The sequence below is a fragment of the Anarrhichthys ocellatus genome, unplaced genomic scaffold, assembly GCF_004355925.1.
Source record: "Anarrhichthys ocellatus isolate YVR2014 unplaced genomic scaffold, GSC_Weel_1.0 scaffold3, whole genome shotgun sequence".
In the NCBI taxonomy this organism is placed as follows: Eukaryota; Metazoa; Chordata; class Actinopteri; order Perciformes; family Anarhichadidae; genus Anarrhichthys; species Anarrhichthys ocellatus.
The window spans coordinates 16,973,172-16,992,240 of record NW_022280033.1 but is presented as its reverse complement, the minus strand read 5'-3'; the positions used below and the strand labels follow the sequence as shown (position 1 = coordinate 16,992,240).

At 42.6% G+C, this 19,069-nt stretch overlaps 1 protein-coding gene across 1 annotated transcript in view; it reads right to left on the bottom strand.

The window, feature by feature from the left end:
- The window catches only part of dntt (deoxynucleotidyltransferase, terminal), a 77,841-nt gene extending 64,267 nt beyond the window's left edge, over window positions 1–13,574 (bottom strand). Inside the window, exons 1-3 of the mRNA XM_031875116.1 lie at window positions 13,376–13,574; window positions 7,532–7,706; window positions 5,330–5,440 (exon numbers count right to left, since the gene is read on the bottom strand). Coding sequence (XP_031730976.1) covers window positions 5,330–5,440; window positions 7,532–7,706; window positions 13,376–13,569 — 480 coding nt within the window. The 5' untranslated portion in view covers window positions 13,570–13,574. The remainder of the gene's footprint in view (window positions 1–5,329; window positions 5,441–7,531; window positions 7,707–13,375) is intronic.
- Window positions 13,575–19,069: the final 5,495 nt, after the last annotated feature.

Here is a 19,069-nt window from a genome sequence, read left to right as displayed (position 1 = left end):
CCCCCCCCCCCCCCCCCCCCCCCCCCCCCCCCCCCATTCCTGGCTCTGCGGATGCCCCCTCCTCCCCCTCACCGTCCTCGCAGGTCATTTCCTCCTCTCACTCTGTCTGTTGAATCCATCTACACACACACACTGAGGCTACATCCACACTGATACGCTTCCGTTGAAAGCCGGGGTTTTGAAAAACGAAAACGATCTCTGTCCACACGGGCGTTCCAGCACCGTTTTCAGAAAATGGTTTTCGTCCATGCCTGAAAATAAATATCATGACTATTCCCGTACACTGGGCGTGCAGGTGCCAGCGTAAACAGGAAGTAGATTGGTTGCTTAGTTACAGAAAATACGACTAAATAATAAAAAGTAGTGATTTATACTTAAGATCTTCTTCTATAATCTTCCTCTGTACACTCAAACAGACACATTTTGTTGACAAAAAGTTTATTTTTTCAACTTTCTGTGTAAGAATGCTGCAGGTTTTCTTTATTTATAGAGCACCTTTAAAAACAGAGGGGCTCTATATTCACACATCAACTCATCCGCTGACTCACCTCATTCTGTGGAGCTGGTGGTCTAAGGCTTATGGGAAATGCAACATATATATGAGTTAAATAAACAACAATATTTTGTTTTTTTTGGACAAATAACCATTCTTGTCTCAACAAATTGAATGATCTGCACCACCCAATAATGAGAACGGTCATGTTCTAAGGATGGAGGATTTTTTGTGTGTAATTTGCATGATATCAAATGTCCATGTGATTTTCAATGAGGTTTTCCTATTTCTGAAAATGAACTCAGACCTTCCAGTTTATTCTAGCTCTGGCTGTGTGTTTGTGAAAAGAGCTGCTTTGTTAGTACTGGGAATACTAAATGCAGTGTAATGTAAAAGAAAACACTCTTTCTGCACACATACATTTATAGAGCACGACTGAACGAAGTCAAGAGAGCTTCATTTGATTGAGCTGCCAGATCCCGATTTGACTGACTGACCTGTTCTTGCTCCCAATGAATACATCTCTTACCATCGAGGAAATAATTATCCTTCTTATAAAATGTCCCAGACAGCTTAAGGTCCCCTGTTGTGGTAGTTGTGCAGATTTGCATTCACTCTGCAGTCTGAGTGAGTTACATAAAGCGGCTCAGGGGGTCACCAGAGTCCACCAGTCTTAAATGCTACAGGCAGACGCTTGAAAGGTACAGCCTGTGAAGTTTTTGGGGATCCATCAGCAGAAAGGGAATATTAGTATACCAACTATGTTTTCATTAGCGCGTAATCACCTGAAACTAAGGATTGTTGTGTTTCGTCGGCTTAGAATGAGCCCTTCTTCAAAGTAGTGTTTTCTATGGTGAGGGTGGCCTTTGAGTGAGGTGAACGGCGTTACCACGGTTTTGCACGCGACGGTTTTACCGTCCCTTTAAGAAGGGAGGAGTGAGCGGACAGGTGTTTCAGTTGGTTGCAATCTGCAACCACACCACTAGATGCCGCCAAATCCTGCACGCTGTCCCTTTAAATCTACAGGAATCTTTAAAATCTCAAAATTTCCAACAGATGTTTTTTCATCTAATAATTGTGAAAGGAGTTTCATAGTGGAGTCCAGATTTGGAGTGTAAGTGACAATGTTGGATTAGCTGGGGCTTTCTTTTTTCTTTTAAATAATATAAAGATAATAATTGTGTGTGTGTGTGTGTGTGTGTGTGTGTGCGTGTGTGTGTGCGCGTGTGTGTGTGTGTGTGTGCGTGTGTGTGTGTGTGTGTGTGTGTGTGAGCCAGATGAGTAGCCTGGAAGGAGTCAGAGGACAATGAACTTTTCAAGCACCTGTTATTGACAATGTTCATGAAGTAATCAGTAATCAATATCTGGCCACTTTCCAACGCCGTGTTATTCATACATGACTCTACAGCAAGGGTACCGACCAGCTAATGTCGCTATCTCTGCAAATTCACGTTTTCCTTAAGTGTTGTATCTGCACTATTGAAATAACTCATATAACTGGGAACCAGCAAATGTACAGAAAATAATGAATTTTTGTTAGAAATGATCGGTTATCATTTGCCTTACAAGGATATCAGGCAGTGAGGAGGTTATCGTCAACCTTTTCATTTTCCACTACATCACAAAGTACATCGTCTACAACATAAAGACAGATACACACACACACACACACACACACACACACACACAGTGTCTCTCAAAAGTGTTTTCATTAGACGTGTATTCACAGGGATTGCATCATTATTGTGGCTCGCAATCAAGCAGACGGCAGGACGGATCGAGGACAGCTTTACCGTTGTGGATCAATAGCTTGCTCCTCATTAGCACCGCAATACAGTAGATCACATCCGGTGTCTATTGGCTTGCTGTGGCTTGTATCCAAACAGAGACTTGGTTTGCAGTCAAAAAGGGGCGAGGCTTAAATATCTCAAGTGGATGCATTTAATCTGCTTCAGTGGCATCCTGCTCTCCTAAAAATGATATACCCTTTTAATAAAACTGCATCGACATTTCGTAATAACGTAACAAACGCAGTCATTTTAAGGCAAACCATGATGTTTCTACTGAACCTAACCAAGTATCCACGTTTTGGATTTCCTTTTCCTTTACAACTTTAACCACGTGTTTAGAACTGCGACTGAAATCCGGGTAAAAAATCCCCCGAAACGTAATCGAGAGATCACTTTGGTTGTATGGGAACGTACTGTAATAGGAGACGGATTTGTTGGTGGAGTGTTACCTGCAGGGACGTGCGGTCAGGGGAGGCAGGGGAGGCAGAGCCTCACCTGCCATCATGAAAAGTAAAAAACAAATAATGATAAAATTAAAAATAACAATATTTATCTACTGATCTGTGTTATAAATGTAATTTTTGTATGATTTCAATAATTTTAAGCATTTTTAGAGTCAAAATCGCTGAATTTGCGCATGTCCTGTTCAAACAGAGAGGAGGAGCGATGAGATCTGCCTCACCTCAGATTGCGCAATACCTAACAAACTGGGTTGAGCGCGTGGCTTTTGCTTTCTCATTGTTTGTCACCAGTGTAATATTTGTAGACACTTGTATTATATGTCCTTTCTTTCCATAGAATAGGTCATGTATTTCACGTATGTGTAGAATATATTTAGTCTTGCTGATTTGACAGAAAGAGGGGAGGCACACAGTACCTCTGCCTCAATGAAGCGGGTGTGCGAAAGCCCACGGGTTGGGGTTATGCTTGTAGTTCCGTTTCTCTTCTTCTTCTTCTTCTTCTTATATTTTGCTTTGACCGCAAACATTTAAGATTAAATATCTAAGCTTAAACAATTCTCAAAAAATATGACCAAACATATAAAACACATGACAGGGAAATATGACCAAATCAACAGCAATTCAACGGCGGACAGGTCAAGTAAACTTCTATGTGTTTGTTCTCTTTATAAATCCGGTCACTGGTTACCTGTGGCTTCGTCAAGGCCACATCGCAAACAGCCGCTCTCTCTAATCACAAAGTCTTCTTCGATGTGGCTTTATGTGCGGATAATGAGTCAATCACGGGGATGGGGAAATTGAGTGGGATTGCTAATTATGGAGTTAATGCTGTGGAAAGAAACCAGGGGCTAAGAAACGGAACAGCAGCCGGCCCCAGGTGAGGCGCGGGTGGAGTGTGTGCACATCTGTGAGCGTCTGTCCACGTGGACCACGCACGTGCGTGGGTGAAACTGCGGCGCATGTGCGTCCGTCCATTATGTAAGTTTAGCGGCAACGGGGAAGGCAAAAAAGTCATTATGTCATAACAGATGCCTCGCAGGCCCTCGGTAAGCCGTGCTTGATAGGTCTAGAAGCTCATCAGCGGGTCTCCAGACTCCCACACAAACACACACAGATACACACACACGCAGGTCTGCCAGTCACTACACAGCAATATTACACATCTCAGACCCGCGATTTCATATCCTGTGCCAAATATGGCATTGAGACCGTGCCTCAGAGAGGGATCGAAGCAATCAAAATGGAAATTAATGAAATGCAAAAGAGTACAAGAGTGTTTTTATTGCCTCTATATCTTCTTTTAGCGCGACTGTGACTGTTCTTTTCGGTGACTGCAGTGCAATTGGACTCATTGCTGTTTTAATAGTTCCGATTGTTTTATGATTCAATTCTTAACTAGATTAATTTAGTCCAGAAAAAAAGTGAGAAGTCGTAATTTCCCAGAGCACAAAAGTGATGTCTTCAAATTGCTTTTCTTTCATGCTCATCAACACCTGAGCCAATCAGCCCATGAACCACTTCCACATTCTGTGTGGGAACTTGATGTTCTAACACACACACACACACACACGCACAGACTGCCCACCAGATGGCAGAGGGACTGATCCATCATTGCTTGTGATGAGTGTCACGTCCGTCGGCCATCTTGCCGTATCACACTGCGCCTCGGGCCGTGTCCGTGCCAGGGATCATGGGCATGTCAGCCACGGCTGCAGATGCTGCTCATTTGCAGGTTAATGTATTTTGGGGAGAGATGTGTCAGAGCGCTGGTGAGTGAAGCCGGCCGGCCGTCCAATTAGAGCAAAACAGATTAGGAGGCGGTTTTTTTTTACATTGGATCCTCAAAGCGACGGCCTCTAGTCGACCAACATGTAACAGTCATAGGCTGTAGCAGGGCTGACAACATTTTATGATATTGCATGTTTTCTGGTTATTCAATAAATGAATGAATAGTCTATATTAAATAACCACATGGTTTTGTATAAAATTGTGTGAATTGATAATACTTGACACATGAAAAGTCTTCTCTTATTTAATTAAAGAACCTAAGTGCAAAATAATCAGATTTCCGAGAAATTAAAGCTGTTATTGTCAATTAAGACGAAGTAATTGTGCATCTGGATATATGATTTCCTCACGATATGATTCCATTGTATATGAGGAAATGGACAAAGTATATACGCTGATGTCACCCTTTGGTTTGCGGACAGCCAACTTGAAGCCCCGAGTTCGGCATTTCGGCCGTCGCCATCTTGGCTTTTTTGGAACCAGAAGTGATGCGAGAGGGTGGAGCTCTATACAGCTGAACTTTAGGTGACCAAAAATGTTAAAATGTACTTTCATGAACTGAAAACTCTATGTGAAAGTTGTAAGACCAAAAAACGGACAACTCACAGACCGGACATCTCCGTGGTAGCGACATGTTAATAATCACAAGGTTGCCACGCCCATTTTACTCCATATGGGACCGTATTCTACTAATCTATACTAAATCATGGTGCATTTTTACACATCATCTGTTTAACAAGCAGAAAAAAAACAATACAAAAGAATTATAACAGTGAAGTTAGGTAACAGTTCCTTACTGTGAATATCTTGTTATTGTTTTCTATGCTTGTCCGTCTCTGGCAGGCGTATTGAGAAACGGCGGCCACGGGAGTGGGTGTAGAACCTTCTGGCGATGTGAGCACGGTGTCCTGTGAGAAGAACCAGAGACTTATGAACCCACACATGCACGTGTTGCCTTAAATTTCTGAGCTTTTGCAAATTGTTGACAGGCTAAACGTGTCAATGTGTGTCGGGCTGTTCCCCACGAACACAGAGCCGGGGAGTTCAAATTGAATTACATAAAAAAATGTAGCCATTTGCCTTGGAGAAGTTATTTTTATGACTGTGTGTCTCGAGGGCAACAGGCTAATGACACTCATCTCACAGTCTGGTGGCATCCAAATCCATTACGCTACCTAACCCGTGGCATTACAGATCTGCTTGCCATCATCCAATTTGCCTCCTGTAAATTGCCTTTTTTCATTCTGCGAAGAAACGGTTCCCCCATTTGTAATATATGTGTCAAACGGATTACCAGTGTAACATTAATATTCTCGCAGACAATTAGACATCACAAAAGGGAACATTGTGTCTATAAATTATACCCACGGATTGGGTGGGAGAGTGATACAGAGTGTACAGATATCGTCGGCGCGCTGTGTTGACTGGGGCTGATGCTGCAGAAGGAACAGGGGTGTCTCAAAAGAAAGATAATGGAAAAGAGCTCTCACGCTGCTGGGCAGAATCAATCGGTGAGGGATTTAACAAATAATAATAATAATTTTCTCAAAAAACAAACAAAAAAAAAAAGCTGAATAACTTTGAATATATTTCACAGGACAATTTATTCTGCCAATCAAAAGTAAAAATGTCTAACTGTGCTCCTTCTAAATACAACAGGGGGGGTTTCTCCAGCAGTTTTCCACCTCGGCTGCGGGTTTCTTTAATCCAATGTGGGATTGTGGGTCCGTTGACACAGCAACTGTGCATCAGCATGCGGAGGTTGGTTTCCCCCATCTGGGCTGCGTTATTACATACGGGCAAGTTAATCTACGGTGATCTTAGATGCAGCGTAGCCCCGCCTGGCCTTCTCTCCAGTGTCCTCTTCACCTTTGCTGGATGTAACCACTCCTGCTCTCTCCTCCGAAAACCAGACAGAGATGCTCCAGGTGGTGTCCAGCCTCGAAGTCAACACGGGCAGGGAGGTGCACTCAGGTGGGTTGATGAAATCCTCTCGGGCCGCTGAGCAGGGGAAAGGTGAACGAGCCTCCACCTCCTAAGGGAGGTCGCGCCTACACACCGACCCACAAACATCCTCGGAGGAGGAGGAGGAGGAGGAGGAGGAGGAGGGCGAACAAGTGTTCACAAACCAAGATGCAAACTCTAAATCCCTGGCACTCATTCCCCGCTTTCGTTCCTTTCAAGCAGCACATTCCATCTTACCACCTCACCACTTAAACAGGCTAAACAGCCTCTCCGTAAGCCAGGGCGTAATGGAAAATATTACATTACAACGGATTTAACACTTAAAATTCCTGCCTGACTCGGTGTAGAATATTTATGATGGTAAAACACATTGCCTTTCCAGACTATCAAGAAGCACTGCAGGCGAATGTGCCCAAGAAGTGGCCTGTTTGGGGAATAGTATATCTCTACATGGTATCTCCTTAAATGGATTTATGACTCATAAAAACAATCTACTGGAAGCGGCGCGCACATAAATGCCACGGCGCGTTACCTCGTTGGCTTCGGAGAGGAACTGCGTCGCAAAGCGACAAGAGAAGTGTCGCTCGCGGTAACCTGGGGAGATGGGTCAATAAATGTCAGCGTGGCATCATTAGCCCCGTCACTTAATGATGCAGCCGACTAGGAGCGCCACGCTCACGTGGCCGCGCGGAGCGAGATGAAAGGCACATTTTGCAGGATGTTTCACGTGACGGAACGGGCAGTTAGGAGAAAAAAACGTAGATGGAGCTTGGCATAACGTGACTTCGGGACAGCAACATATATTCAGGCTCATCTACATCTAGATGTAGATGAAATACCTTCACTTTATTTCCTCCCTCCTCACTTGCTTCCTCACCACAAATACTGCATGTGCATGCCTACTTCCTTTCATTTTGTGGCAACATGCTCAATGAAAAGCCTCCTGTGTGGTTCGTAGTGCCATCTAGTGCTTACCCCACATCTTGTCTCTGTGTTTTTTGTCTGCTTTGTGGCACACACACACACACACAAACCTGAATGAGGTGTCTGGTCTCCACAGCAACAGGTCTCCCCTCTCTCATGCTGTCGGTGAACCAGCTGATGTCAAGCACATGCATGTCTGGTGGATTGGTCGGGGCGCACTCCTTTAGCCACTTCCACAGTGATGCAGCCTGGCTGGCCTCTGACACCACATGAGTGACCTTTTCGCTGTGGACACGGAAAAAATAAACTGTCAGAAGGTTCATTGTTCACTTTATGGTTTTATTCCATTCTGTTAAAGCTCAAGGGTTGGTGGTGAGCATCATTGAGTGTAAAACTGTTCGAGTTTCAAGCATCTGTATGGGAACCACAGGAGCGCAACATAAAATCTAAATAATAAATGATGCAGTATATCAACTTTAAAGCTGTAATTATTTTTGACCATTTGAGGGTGGTTGGAAAAGGCTGTAAACCCAACACAAATTTGTATCACCTTTAAAGTTGATATGACATATAGCAGACACAGCGCAACATTAGCATACTCTATGTGTCATGTCTCTGGCTACCTGGCGAATTTAAGTCCAATATTTACTCTCTTTTTGCTCTGTTTTGGTCTCCTCCAACGCCTGAGAGAAAAACCTGTTGCTGCTAAATTATATCGCTATCTTCACCAGCTAGTCGCTATCTCTGTTTGTCTGCCAAGTGGTGCTGGGCAGGTAGAGTACAATCAGTTCACCAGAGCTTTATCACTGAAAACAGCAACCTGTTCCTGCCGGAAAAAAAAAATACGTCATGAGTTTGGTGAGAGTGAACCAAAACAGAGAAGTTGCGAGCCAGAAAACCAAAACAACGAGCTGAAAGATGCCAAAAAGCTCCGCAGAGCTGCTGAGTATTGTTTTAATTATCTGTGGATTTAACACAATCAGCGAGTACCTCTCTATAACATTACATGTGCATAATAGATATGGGACAATTAACATTGCGATAATTATTTGTTGGGAGTTTAACACTAATAACTGATTTGCTTCGTCAGGTCAGTGTGGGTGTGGTTTGATCAGATTTGACTGACAGCAGCCGTGCAACACACGCCCATCTGATTTGGATTCAAATGTTGCTATCTTCTGATTGGTGGACGACATCATGCGATATCTCTTTTTTTCCCTACACACGCCAAACCAGTGAGAAGAAAAAAAACACATAAATCATAATAAATGTGAAAGCACCAAAACTGTAATTCAATAATGTGTTGATGTACGACCAAACCGCTCACTGTGAGAAGCTGATCGAGAAAATATGTGTTTGGGTGTCTTTAAGTAATTCAATTCCTCTTCATGGCGAAAGCTTTCAGGCTGTGTTTATGTATTAGGATTTCCAGGAAGCCTTGAATTGTTGTGAAGCATTTCCTTCACCGCTTGATTTACCAAAAAAAGAAATATCCGAGGTTTCATCTCAGCAGCCTTTGGAGAGTCCAGAGGTTCAGAGAGGCTTTTGAAATGCAGCTCAGATCTCAGTATCATGGTCCTGCTCGTGCTGTTTGGGGATCAACACTGGGTGAACAACAATCAGCACAGACCCGCTGTGCCTCCCTCCGCCATTTGATAGCTGAACCCGCTGAACTGGTGCCTCCCCCAGCTCCGCCGAGACTTCTCTCAACACACTTTTTTATCGCGGCCTCCTCCCCTCCGCTTCCTTCCACCGAGTCTAACTACCGTACCCAATCAGGGCGCCCAGCCAAGCATAATTACCCTCGGCACGCTCCTCCTCTTCCTCTCTCTCCTGGCGTGGGTAAATCACTGGAAAGACTCTTTAGGAGAGGCCCCAGCAGAGCTCAGGCTGGGGTCTAATTGGGCAAATCACTGGCGAAACTAATCCTCTATCTGCTCAGCGTACCGGTCCGGCCACCAATGGTCCGTGTTTACAAAGCAATGAAATCCATCCCAGCACAAAGACATGGACAAAGAGCCTCTCAAACAAGACACATTTCACATTTTGCTTGGTTTTTATCTTTGCCTGTTTTAATTTATTTTCTTGTTTCTTCATTTTGAGCTACACCCCCTACCGCATTAAGGGCGCTATATAAATAAAGTTTATCATTATCGTTATTGCATTTGAGGTGTCTAAGGGACACGGCTTTTATCTGAAAAAGCTCAAAATCACTTGCCGTGAACAGTTGTCTAACCATGGTAACAGAGAGTGTGCTCTTGTGGCTGATTTTGCTCTAAAATCACAAGGAGTTGAGCTGCTCTGGTGGAACAAGATAAAGATCATAGAAAAAGAAGGGGGGGAAAAGACTCTCTCTCCTCGTGCCATGTTTACCTAGCTATAATCCAGCCCCTGAAGTTTGGATCATCATCTTGCGCGTATAGCTGCACAGAATGAGAAACGGCAGATTGACATGCAAATGAGCGGGAATGCGAGCCCAGTAGCAGATTGTGGTTCCCGGAATCAGTGGGAGCCCAGACACAAGGACGGGCTAAAGTCAATGGGCTTTGATAGGGAGCGCTCTCTCGTTCTCTCTCTCTCTCTCGTCTCATGTCAGCAGATACCCTCCTATTCCAACAGGCAGATCAAAGACACAGTATGTCCATGACAGATTTTTACACCATGGCCAGGCTTCATCCGTTTGCCTTTTACAGCTGGTCCCAAGAGACATCTTCACTGGGATGCTCACTGTTGGTAGTGAATGAATCATAATGAATAGATATCCTAATTAAATGACATTAAATTATCTTTAAAATCATAGAATAGGAGCTGCTTCCTGGTCAACCAAGATGTCGCGTTACTTTTTCGCTCAACAGTGATTGTCCAGTCACAGCTCAGCTTTGGATTTCTCCACGTGTTGTTTGCAATGGGGCTGCAGTTGGATAGGCTAGTGTTTTGTTTCTTTACCCGTTCCAAAACAAAAAGTAAAAGAGCAAAAGTGAAAGGAATGGATTAAGCAGTGTGTATGTCGCTCTAACGTAAGCTTCAAACGTTAGCGTGTCCAGCTAACTAGATCACAATAGTAACCTAACGTTAGAAATAATGTTCAATGGCATTTAAACCTACTTATGAAGCTCTAGCGTAAGTTCAGACAGGAAGACTATACTCTCGCATGCCTAAGCCCATAGCTTATTTACCATACATCTGCCATCACTCCTCATGCAGAAACACTCATTATTTCCTGGCTGTTATTGTTCGGGGCTGTCAATCATATCAGCTGTCTAGATCAGCTGGTCTCTCTAGCCAATAGCACAACGACACAAGGACATCGTTAGCCTATCATCTGGCTGCTGTCTTTCTTTAAATATGATCGTCTCTCTACCTTCAGCTCGTTCAAGCTGCTGTTGCGCAACCCTCCACCTCCCCATCTCCGCCCAATCTTCGCAGATTCATCAACTTCATCATTCTATCAACCTCATCAGCCACCATCACCACCAGTGTCTGGACTCCACGGGGGGATTTATATTGTTGCCGCTCAGGGCAATCACAACTCGATCACAAATCTCCTCGCTGAGTTCGAGGGCCAAAGAATTTCTGTGTAACTCATTAACGCATCATCTGTCATAATAAATATTAACTACTAATCATTCACTTGTCTCTCCTGATTGAAATTATTTTGGTTGTTTCAAAATAGCTCTGTTCAAGGCTAGCACATCCACTAAGATATATATATATATATATATATATATATATATATATATATATATATATATATATAGCTCTACACTGCAATACAAGAACAACACTTCTTTATTTCCTCTCCATGGATCATCAACTGTGAAGGTGCTGACTTTATGCCAGGGAGATGCAGCACTCCGATACTAATTGCCAAACATTGATGATCCATATTGGCAGATACAGATCCCTTAGCTGTTTGATTATAGCAGCTGGTCTAAACGGCTCCAGACTATTTCTTTTTTTCGCCACTGTCCCAAAAATTCTTTCAACCACTCTAAAGTCACTGTAAACCTTAAAAATTCTAAATGTTATCCTTTTACTTTGCTGTAGCAATTTTGTTATGTTTTTTTTGTATTTTCATCAAAACACACAATTGAAATGATAACAATTGCATGAGAGTCAATGGAGCAGAGCCGGATAGTTATCAGACTCTGGTCGGAGCTGTCCGCTAGGATACGCTAGTCTGTGTTCGAGTCCGGACTTATGGCGAAGGGTCAGTTGTGCTACGAAGGCCAACGTTGTATCTGGAGTGAATGTCCATTAAATATCCAATTTAAAACTATATGTTTCACAAACAAAAAGCCATGTCAGCAAGAAGGTATTGCAAAAAAATGAATGAAAAAGTCATCAATATTATGTCATTCAAACAGCAATTTATTGATGGACCACGAGCTGACAGCCTTCCCACTGCCAACACGGGGTTAAACTCGAAACGAACTAAACTAACTTTACGGCAGTCATTCCGTAAAAGAGCATTCATTGCAGCTCATCAATCAGCCGGGACAAACATGTCGATATTTGGATCCATATTCATGTGCATCAGACTTGAAATTAGGCCAAGGGGAGAGACTGTGTGTGTGTGTGTGTGTGTGTGTGTGTGTGTGTGTGTGTGTGTGTGCGCGCGCCAGCACATTCCTTTTATGCCCAGAGGAACGCACGCGGCGTGTCCGACCATATGCTCGAGGCAGTCTGCCTATAACTTGTGTAGGACTAGACTGGATGTGCCGGTGTTGCCGTCAAACTGCAGCTGATATCAGTTTTGTCGGCTTGCAGAATTGATGTCAGTTTGAGGCGGGCGCGCTCCACTTCCTGTTGTTGGTTTCAAACAATTGTATCAAGCCAAGTGTAACCGTAGGAGCGCTCAAGCTGTGTTTCTGGGAATGCTGCCATGGCCAAGCTGGCGCGCGGCTGGCAGGCGCACTTAAGACACGCATTTAAACACTCACGCACGCACACACACATACACACACGTAGGTTATACTATACCCGTGAGGACCCTTAATTAACCTAAATCACATGCTAACTTCAATCTTTTGACTTAAACGAACATAAATTTGGAAAAACTGCCTTCACTGTAAATTTCTAAAAGTAAAATTGATCCTTGCAACAATTGAAGCACAGAAGCGCACACACACACACACACACACTTGTTCACAGTTTGGGATTTAGAAGATGCTTTCAAATCAGAGTCAGATAAAAAGAAGAAGAAGAAGAAGGCATGCTGTTTCCATAATTACAGCACACTAGACGATTCGTCGTTGCGACGAACAAGCTCGCAAAAACTCCTTAAGTGCGACTTCACAAAAAAACTTTTGCCCAACTCATTAAAAAAAAGTTTGTGTGTGCTCTGTTACCTTCCTTCCAATGTTTGTTTTTTTGATGTTTTTTTTTGCCAATTTTTCCCCATCCTAAACGTATTTATGTAGGAGCAGTGAGTTATGGCTCAGGGGGGAAATCCACTAAGGAGTAGCAGAGAAAGGATGGATGCCCTAACCTTTTCTAATTAAGCATTCATGAGACAACAGTGGCTCTCTAATTAGATAATTGGACCTGGACTTTCTTAAGAAAACAGCACAAAGTAACACCGGATAATCTCACTGGAGATCGGCTCTTTTCAATAATGTCCTGACAAATTTCTCAGAGAAACATCCTGATCTTTGTAGGTTCAAATCCTAAATTAAATCAATCATAACATTATTTACATCTTTACAACTGCTTCTCCAGACCTAAAATGCATATTTAAAGTACAAACACGCTCAAACAGGCCTTTGTGAGTTACAAACAAGCCTTGAAAGCCGACCACAAGGTCAAACCCTACAACACAAAGACAGAAAACACTCCTCCGTCCCTCTTAGCTCTACCATCAGCGCGTCGTTTCGAGCTTCAGGTTGAGAAAAAGCTTTTAGGCGCTTTTGGCCAGTGACAACGAGAAAACGGTGAGCGTTTTGTTCCCAAACCTGAGGACGTCTTCCACAATGAAGCCCTTAGACGTGGCCAGCTGGGTCAGAAAGCTCCTCCTGCTGCTGCCCATTTTCCTCTCCACCAGGTACACTCTGACATCCTCAAACTTCACCTCTTGGCGCCGGGGAACGCCGGCTTCCGCTGGTCTCGACCTCTTCCTCGCGCGGGGCGCAACAGGGGATCGGAACATCTCTTCTGAGGCTGAGCTACCCAAAGTATGTCTGCACCTCTAGGAATGTCTGCTTTTTATTCTTCTGTTGCTGTTGTTGTGGGCAACTTAACTTCCATCCAGGAAAACAACACCCACTTTGGGAAAGCCACAGTTGTTTATTTCACAGTTGTAGCCGTTTTTTGTTATTTGCCCAACTGTGGCACAGTGTGTCAGTTGGAGCAGGGTTGGTGAGAGTTGGCAGACAGGAAAAGCTGGCAACAGGTGTTGAGGATTTGGTGTTTACCGAAAGAACTCACACCTGCCAAGATCAAATGATTGAGGATGGGGGGAGAGATATGAAAGATGAAAAAAAGACACCCTCTTGGCATGGAGTTATTCACTTCCAGTAAAACTTGTTAGGGCAAACACATTCTATGAACGCCCACTGGTGCTGTTGGTTCTTAAAAAAAAAAAGCATCTCAAAAGTTTTCTGTGCAGTTGTGACTCCACTCTCTCTCTCTTGGCTGGAGTGGAGCTTCAACTCCTGGGACACGCCTGAATTCCGGTCACCTCACGAACCCCTCACAGCTGTCCTGCCATGTCCGGCTCGTCTCGCCACTCACCGGCTCATTATGTCCGGACCGAGTCTGCGCCATCTGCTCCACCGCTTTAATTAGCTTGCTGCCTAAAAAAATGAGAGCCTTTGTGGGCATTTCCCCCGAGATCCCACAAGCTCATACACGGCCTTTACACACACACACACACACACACACAGGTACTGTATATGCAGGCCATTGATGATTAGGAACATTTATCTGTCGAAAAAGAACTGCATGTGCGGCGATCAGGAACATGAAAATGGATTTAATGTTTTTGAAGTCGTCTATTCCTTTTCTTTTCACAGAGGTAATTACGACATGAGCCATTGCCTCATGTTGTTTTCATTTCCTCCGCTACAGCGGTCAACAAGGCGAGAGAAAAGGTTTAAATGTCACTTTGCTGTAATTATCTACAATAATGCATCCGCTTCAGTAGACCAAATAGGAATGATTTGGTGATTTAGGTGAAAGGGAGGGAGGGGGGGCATGACAGCCTTGATTCTACTCTAATTACAAAGCCTCTGTTCATTTCTTTACTTTAATAAGCCCACCTTGCCTCTATCAGCCAGACAGAATTTATTACGCTGCTCTCATTAGCGTGGAGTTCTGAGGGTTAACGGGTGTCATGGGGCAGACGTGACTAATTGTTTGACTATTTACCTTTTCCCCCCCCCCCCCCCCCCCCCCCCCCCCCCCATCATCATCGCTCAACTGGGTGCTGGCCCCCATTCAAACGGAGACAGATGAAATTTTACCATCACTAAGACAAATGGCTCTTCAACCGCCAGCAGCAATCACTGCAAAAGAGCAATGAACCCAATTTCTCAATCTAACTTTCATCAGGGGGATGCACGATAACATCGTCTGGTAGCTGTTTAGAATAATCGCAGGCCTAATGGTCTGTTTGGTTGAGGTGAGATTGTGAGCCAAACTCAAAATGCTGTCCAAAATTTGTCTGAAGATGTTTAATATGTCAGGTTGAATTTGATGGAAATGTGTATAAAAGACCAAAGACATGCGGCTTAAAAGCTTAGCTTTTTGAGGCAGTAGCACCAAGGTTGTTGAATGCTCTGCCTGCACCGCTACGTTTCTCAGATTCTGTGAATTCATTCCAGAATCAGCTCAAGACACACCTGTTTAGACTGGCATTTGACTAAAAACTCATGTCCTAGGCCTGCTTTTAAACCATGTTTTAATTTTGCTTTTAAACCGTGTTTTAATGACATTGAAAGGCCATCAGTGCTTCAAAACCTACAAAAGTCTCAGTTATTTTCTCAACAGAAAAGTCAAATAGACAAAACACAAAGTGGTCAAGTCAATATTTATTACAAAATGCAAACAATATACTTTTAAATATATACCTCTCAGTCATTCATTCATGTAAAAAAACAAAACAAACAGATTCTCCTTCAGGAGAACATGGCTGGATATAAAATGTTCACATTCACTCCACTGATATGAACAGATAAATGGTCATCTAACATTGTCGTTATCATATAACGGCTAGTTAGCCAACTGTCTCCCGGATTGCTCTATTTACAACGGAGGTGACGCGGTAGCGTGCGCCGCCTCTAGTTAGTGACTTGCTAGCAGGAAGGCTAGCTGGATCCTCATCCTCCATCATGTGTCCTTGCCAGCAAACTAAGAAACACACTGACGGACATTGGAGGCCCGTCAACAGTCATTCTGGCCCGGGTCCGCTCGCCCTTTCAACTTAAGTCGGAGTTTTCCATGTGCACTTTTGTACCAGTTCTAGCATGTAGTTATTAAAGTGTTACCCTTCCATCTTATGTTACTTTATTCTCCAAGCATTTAAGAGTTTATTTTTACTTCACTAAAGTAAAAAGTTACATTTCAGATTAAAAGTTATATACAACCCTGATTTCATCTCATTATTATAGAATAAACTACATAACAATAAATATAAAAGCTCAACCCTAAACCTGCTGCAACATTCAAAAAAACTGCCTCTACATATATTATATCAGTAATAATAATCCAGTATTATGTCATATAACAAAAGCCCCAGTCTGCATGAGTGGGCTATATAATACTTCTGTACTTTTAATGCCGGACTTTTAGTTGCAAAGGAGTAATTTAATTCTTGTTTTATTGCTACTTTTACCTGCATCTGCTACGGAACACATTTATAGAATATTTCCATTTGATGGAGTTGTGCACCCATCAAAACATTAAGCAAACATCACATATAATACATAGCTTTTACTTGTAATGAGGTATTTTCATAGTATGGAGTTGCTACTTACGCAAAGTATTAAACGTTCAGCTACAGAATATATATACTATGGTGTGTGATACTCTCATACAGTGTGGAACAATGTGGTTTTAACGACCCTGAAGCAGAACAAGCTAAAAACAACTCTTACAGCATTGATATTGCTAACATGTTAGCATACAGTTGCCTTTTCAAACACATCCCGCAGACACTAAGCATCAACAGTAGTCATTTGTGTTTCTGACAACTCGACGCACATCGGTTTAATACTAACCCTCCTTTTAGCTCTGTTTCGCTCTCGACGAACCCCCGAGGACAAAATATGTGGCTCTTCAGATGCTAAATCCTCTACTATAGACTGTATATAACAAGCTGCTAACCTTTTTTATATACAGTATATACTACAGACAAGTTAGTCTTTTAAAGTTGTTGTTCATATAAATATTGATTTGTGCTGTTTTAAAGCTACTTAAAGGGATAAAATAAGCGTAAACTGGATGATAAGGGGTTAAAAAGTTAACTCATCCATTGATTTATTTAACTTGAGGCAGATAAAAAAAACGAAAACGTGCCAGGTCCTTTACTGCATTAAATATTTTCGAATCAATGCTCACCAGAGCATCATAAAGGGAGAAAAACACACTCTTAAGATAACGACAGGTCTTATTATCCAGTTTTCCTGCTGAAGAGTTGTTGTTTTGTTTCATCAATATTTCAGGTTAAGAAAGCTTCCTAAAAATTCTGTGCAGAAGAAATAACCCCGCTAACAAAACAACGTGATATAAAAAGAAGTAATGGTTTCCTTTTGTTTTATTGGGTTTCAGGAAGTGTGTGGATGTGTTTTAAGGTGGTGTTCATTATCTAGGGAGGATTCAATTTGGTGCTGGGTAATGAGGGGATCAACCACATGCACACTATTACTGGAAATAATTGGAAAATGTAGAAAATAAAGTAATTGCAATCTTCCATCTAGAAAAGGCTCGATTCTAATTCTATTCGAGCTTAAGATTTTATAAAAAGATTTCCACAAACACAGTTTCCGACCACAAAGGCTCCTATTCATTATTATTGAAAGCAAATCAAGATATCTCCCAAAATATTGAAGTAAGGCAAAACTGTTGTGTTTTTGCTGGGAATTAAAATGAGCTCATGTAGTTAGTTTAGGGTTAAGACTGGACGCAGGGGGAAACAGCTGTCTCTCTCCAAAGTTCAAAAAAAGTTCTAAAGCTCACGAATAAACACATTGTATCTTATTTTTATTAAATGCTGTGGTACAATGGGGAATTACATGTTGTAACTGTTTGACTTTAACAGTGGCTGGGTGCTGTGAACTCAAAGTAGTGACAATTAAATGTAAGCTAATCCCCTCCTGGCTTTAGCTCCATACTTAATGCTCAAACATGATGTACGATAAAGTAAATGTAGCTAACACCGGCAGCGGGTTAGCTTAGCATAAAGTGTTAAAATGATGCATTGTCTTGTTACTTAATGACAGAGCCAGGGCTGTTTGCCCGTGTCTCCAGTCTTTACGCTAACGTTAGCACTAAAGACAGACATACAGAGTTAGCACCTAACGTTAGCTGGTGAACATAGTGGTGTGTTTAGCAGCTAATAAGCTTGATGTTATCAGACCGTGGTGTCCAAAATCATGCCTCCAAAAAAAAAAGCTAATATGCAAACAATACATATTTGTTTTAAAGGTGCTAAACTCGATATTCAGAGCATTAATATAACAGTAAACAACTATTTGCTGTGTAAAGATATAGTGGAGTAATGCCTAAGCAGAGAATGAAGTCGCTCTCCCTCTGCACGTGTTATCATCCAAGCTGCTCCTTGCTTTGTTGAGGGCCGGCCGGGCCTGCTTTTAGTGCACGTTTGTGCACGTGAGCGTGCCCCACGGGCATTGTGCTGATACAGCGGTTTAAGTTTATAACTCTGTTGGCGCGGAAGCGTAGCACCCACCCTCCACTTCCCCCGCAGGTAAACATTGTTAGCTCTGCCAGCACTTTAGCCGTTGTTTGCACTGTTAGCGCTGTTAGCTGCTGCCAATCTTGTAAATAGCGCCTTTAAATCACAAGTGAGACAACCAACTTCTCTGTCCTTTTTTCGAAGGCTGAGAGACTGGGTAGTTACTGGTACATCCAAAAATAATATTCAAATTCTCAAATCTGGCTTTGTTATTTTTAACATTATATGACTCACATTCACATGTCTGCTAAAACCCCAAGAAATCTATTTCATCTTGGGTCTTTTTATCATATTATATTTAGATCTCTGTTCCTCCTGATATGGAGATGCTACACAACAACAACAAAAAACACCCCATTTCCTGGCTTGATGAGAATTTCCAAAAGTTGATTGAACGCACTCACTACATGACTCATTAAAGACAATGCTGCTATTATTACCACTTCAGCAATCTTTCCCCTCTTTGGAGTCAGAACAGTCTTGCACCTCAAATAAAGTTACACCTTGAAATGAAAATAAATGTACAATGAATTCACTCTCGTAAATGAAGCGAGCCCCGGAAAAGTGAAAGTCAAGTAACACTTCATTATGACACTTTGGTTTCTCAAGACTTTTATATATACTTTTAGGAAGTCCCTGCTTCCCTTTTGTGGATGCTGCAATGCAATCTTGGGGACAGATTTTGATTTAGGAAATATCATGAATTGCTACATTACTTATGGGTGACGAAGAGGGA